This window comes from Priapulus caudatus, unplaced genomic scaffold (assembly GCF_000485595.1).
Source record: "Priapulus caudatus unplaced genomic scaffold, Priapulus_caudatus-5.0.1 Scaffold376, whole genome shotgun sequence".
In the NCBI taxonomy this organism is placed as follows: Eukaryota; Metazoa; Priapulida; class Priapulimorpha; order Priapulimorphida; family Priapulidae; genus Priapulus; species Priapulus caudatus.
In genome coordinates, this window is record NW_014577437.1 from 209,233 (window position 1) to 214,160 (window position 4,928).

Genomic DNA, 4,928 nt, shown 5'->3' on the forward strand with positions numbered 1-4,928 from the left:
AAACGACCGATGACGTATCAGTATCGTGGGTCACGTACATCGCAGAGAGGACACTGTCTTACAGCAGGAAGAAACATAGGTAAGGAGAAACGATGAAAGGAGGAAGGAGAAGAGGGCAGAGACGACGACGGCGGCAACGAAGAAGAAGAAGAAAAATAAGACGAAAAAGAAGACGAAGAAGAAAAATAAGGATGGTGATGAAGAGAAGAAGCAGAAGAAAAAGTTGGGGAAAAAGAAGCAGAAGAACAAAAAAGTATCGTAACCCTCTTGTGCTGGCTTGCTCCACTTGCTACTGTTCTCGTTGGTGCGAATGGATTCTTCTTCCGCCTCACACCATCCAGTTTATCTCAAAACGCCCAAAACTTCGACGTATCAGGATTTTAAACGCGTACACTCACGCTGCCAATTTCTATTCCAGCAGAAACGTTTCGTGATCTTTTACTAATGCAACCATGTTCATATTTAATTATCTCTAATATACAGTCGAAAACTCTAATTAAAAACGTGTAAATTCCATTCATACTCTTATCGATTCATCAATCGATCAGTGAGAACCGCATCCGGGAGACTAACCGTTGTACACACGAACACGAACGACCGTATTTTTGGCAAATGCATAAAAGACTTTATTACTTTGCAGCAAAACCGCGAAAATACTGAACACGAAATTGTAACTCGACTAGTTACTCGCCACCGCATCACTGCATCGACCTCCCAACAGCGATTCTATCCCGTAGACCACACCATAACTATCTGTGTCGCTTCAGCACACCCGCATAAACCAATGACATGGGCTGGCCACACCGATTACAATCCTACTGCATTCGTTAAATCATAGATACATAAAAACACAATGTAATGTGTTTGTATATATCTATGGTTAAACCTCGATCGAATCCGCTGCCGCCACCCTTGATTCCAAGATGGAAGAAGTACGGAATCGGCAGAAATGTGCCCGAGTGGTTCCGAATGATCCTACATGCTAAAGTGTATCACGCTGCAACTAACATGTCAGCAGACATAAAGTCACTCTGCTACTCTGTATCAAAGTGGTCTGAGACTGATTTGGGAATCTGTAGCAGCGTTGACTTTCAACCAGTTTTGCGGGATGCCGATCAAGACCAGCTACCGAATCGATTGATCTATCCGCCTGGCGTGACAGACAGGCAGCAGCCAATCAGCGTTCCGACAGCGCATTCAAATAATGCTGCTTAGCGTCAAAATGCAGCGAGTGAAAATTATGGCATTCGCACGGGAAAAACCTTGTACGAGTGAGCTTGATCAACCGAGGAACATTGCTCGAGCTGATAGGTAAACTACTATACTAGTTTCCAGATAACAGCACCCTAAGGAGAAACACCTCATTCAATTATCACGCTTATTTTGTAGATGGCGCATGCACCACAAGAATCAACAAATTTATTTATTGTCATGCAAGCTTACAGGTGATACTAACACCAGGATCAGCTACTCGATCAATTATCATGGTTGTTTACAGCTAGCAAATGGTACATTCACTACCAGGAACAACCACTCGATCAATCATCATGCTAGTTTACACCATACACCTAGCAAGTGATACATTCACTACCAGGAGCAACCACTCGATCAATCATCATGCTAGTTTATGCACGGCAGTTGTCACGAAGATCAATTATTTGATCGTTTAAAACACGTGCGTATCATGCGATTCCGTGCCTCAAACCACACATGAAATCATAGAACTCTCTACTATCCATACGAGGCTCTCTAAGATATTGCGCAGGTACGACTTAATACGCTGCTCAGTTGATACAAACAAATCATGACACTGAGCACAACCTGTTGTCCATAATATCAAGAGCTAATAAACACCTAGAGTGTACAACGGAAAAACGGGAAAATAGTGCTATTTCACGGCAATATTATTCTACTTTGCCTGCGAGTCTAGAATAATTTTATGGTATTGCATGAAAAATGGTTAAGCAGAATTCTTTGCTCTCTAAAACAAGACCAACCGCTTGTCAATACGATACTCCTAGGCTGAGATATTGGCTCGTAAACTTCCCCTCCCACAGGCCTCACGGCGCCTTGCATCCACAATATTCACTATCCTTGTCGCCTTTTGCGGATCTGGCTATCGTTTTCCGTTGCCGCTTGGAGCGCTGATAATTGATGTCACATGCCAAAATTTGGTATTCTTACTACACCATATAGTAACTGAGCTGCGTTGTAGAGACTTAATTTAGAAAACATTGCCGGCTCCATCATGATGGGCATTAGCCGTGCTAGGAAAGATAATGGGAGATAAGGGCATAGGCAATGCCCGCGAAAGTCACCGATGCTAACCGAAACGCCGTTCATTCATAAAGTTATTGCGGAAAAAACCGAACTCTCATGAAGCGACTTTCCTAACCTGCAAAAGGCGAGAAGGATAGTGAATATTGTGGATGCGAGGTGCCGTGAGGCCTGTGGGAGGGGAAGTTTACGAACCAATATCTCAGCTTAGGAGTATCGTATTGACAAGCGGTTGGTCTTGTTTTAGAGAGCAACGAATTCTGCTTAATGCAATACCATCAAATTATTGTAGACTCGCAGGCAAAGTAGAATAATATTGCCGTGAAATAGCACTATTTTCCCGTTTTTCCGTTGTACACTCTAGGTGTTTATTAGCTCTTGATAATATGTACAACTGTAAAAATAATTCGTGAGTGAATTCCCTGAACAGGGAAGTTAAGGCCAAGCTCACGTGCACGCAAACATTATACTTGTATTTTCAAATAGCCGAATGTTCTTTATCACTCCTTAGGAATGTGATAGGTAGCGTGATTTCTAATTATTGAACATCTCAACGGAGGAAGTTTCTCATGCACAGTGGATTACCCACACCATCAAAAGAAACTTGATTGGTTAAAACCCCTTAATCCTGTCAATGGAGATGAGTAAAATTTTCTATGGCTGGGATGAGTTAAATGATCGGGAGAAACTGCAGATTTGGTCAAAATCGTATCTTAGAGTTTCTTCCACAACTGCACTCTTGACATCGTCACGAGTTCTAAAACTTGCCATTCATACCTAAATCATCTAAATTAACAGGTATGTGATTTAGTTTCCAATACCTACTGTCTGCCTCCTTCCTAGGTGTTGCTATGGATTCACACAGGGTTTCCTGTTCATCACATTGCATTAACAACGGCAGCAGCCTTGTGTTATTTTTACGATCTGTCTGATTATAACAATGTGTTGTAACAAAGATATACTCTACGGAAAATTGAAACAGACACCAAGAATGTAGATTATCCTAGTGGGTCATACACCAGCACCAGCACCAGCACCGGATGCTAGGAACTTCTGAAATGGGCCAGATTTCACCGATTTGATGGTTGGACATTTTTTTGGAGTGATATAATTTTGGTACAGCTCAGGTGACTCGGTGAGAAGTGACAAATTTTAAGGGCTCCCGCCATTCTAGTTGCCCGTTAAGACGGAAGCGGATTCATTCATCGTGTTCTTTGCTGCCTTATACTCCTCCGCATCACAGAGATCCTGGTTCGAATCCTGGGGAAAGTATTGGAAACGATTAGTGTCTTTTACAGTTGACATTGAAGGAAGCGCTAGGTGAGCATGAGCGAACCTCACTACAACTATCAATAGGTGAATCGATTTTTCAAGATATGCATGTGGATATTCCAAAGCATAGTATATAGCCACGTATGAATAAAACAGCAGTAATAACGTCAATAAAATTCCTGGAGAATACCTACCAGAAGATTTCCCAAGTCAGCCATTGCAGCTTTGAGCCGTTTAACACAGTCTGGAATCATCATGTTTGATTCTTGCGTCACCTCTTGCTGTAATGAAATTTAACAATATCTAGACAATAAAAAAAATGACAACGTGATTTTTCGTTGCAATTTCTCCTTAATATCTAAGAAAAAAAGACATCTTAAATGTGAATAATTTAAGTAAGGGTATCACTTTGATACGTGTGAATGCACACGGGCACCACCTGCTGTAACAAATGATCTGGCAGACATTTTAAATAATCTATTGCCACATAAATAATGACGAACATATGAAGCAACTCTTTCACAGGTCCTGTACGATATTGATTTAACTTCGTTGATATTAAAAATTGGCATTTGGCTTTGGAAATTTGACGGAGACGATGGACCATAGAGGATCGATGATGACTAGGCACGACGACACGTGCATACCTGTACAAATGTATACAGCACAATGACATAGTCACATGTAAACTGATAGCAAATATGTGCTAGATTTCGCAGAATTTTTTTAGAAAGTGTTTTAAATTTTAAATTTAATCACCTGTTTCTTGATGTCGTGTTCATCCCGTCCCTCGGCCTTCATTTTCTCTACCCTCTCCTGCAGCATCTGGGCCTCTTTCTCGTACATGTTTTTTTCCTTGGCGATTCTGCAAGAAATGAATTTTCTTAATACTATGTATGCCACACGTGGAAGATATTCAGTGACACTCTTGTCTTTAGGCTTCAATGATACACTCCCAAGAGACTAGAGTCTAGATCTACACTAGAAATGGGAGCATGTCTTTAAAGCCGCACAATGCGCATCCAAACGCTAATTTCTCCAGTACTAGACTAGCAAATACTTCGTGTCATGCATAATCACACTACCTTATGACAAAATCCCCTAAACTCTAGCTCTCCCATTTCACTGCGCATTGTCTATAAAAGTATTTGAAAATACCTCCAATGTTGTTGAAATTCTCCGAGTGTTGTTGACAGTTTCCCCAAGCAACCGGTGCACGGCGCTCGGTACAGCGGTACGGGTGTAGCAAAGATAAAAACATGTGACGTCACCTCACCACTTCAAGGCTAAATTGTTTGGCAAACAGTCGGCGTTGCGCCAGAATGCCAGTTTTCTCACCTCTTTCTGTGGGTTTTAACAAACGCGCAGTGAATATTGGA

The 4,928-nt window shown here is 41.6% G+C and overlaps 1 protein-coding gene across 1 annotated transcript in view; it reads right to left on the reverse strand.

Annotated features, from left to right (window-relative positions):
• Positions 1-2,765: 2,765 nt before the first annotated feature.
• LOC106809687 (tubulin-specific chaperone A-like) overlaps positions 2,766-4,928 on the reverse strand; it is a 20,610-nt gene continuing 18,447 nt past the window's right edge. Inside the window, exons 2-4 of the mRNA XM_014812858.1 lie at positions 4,309-4,414; positions 3,744-3,830; positions 2,766-3,537 (exon numbers count right to left, since the gene is read on the reverse strand). Coding sequence (XP_014668344.1) covers positions 3,448-3,537; positions 3,744-3,830; positions 4,309-4,414 — 283 coding nt within the window. The 3' untranslated portion in view covers positions 2,766-3,447. The remainder of the gene's footprint in view (positions 3,538-3,743; positions 3,831-4,308; positions 4,415-4,928) is intronic.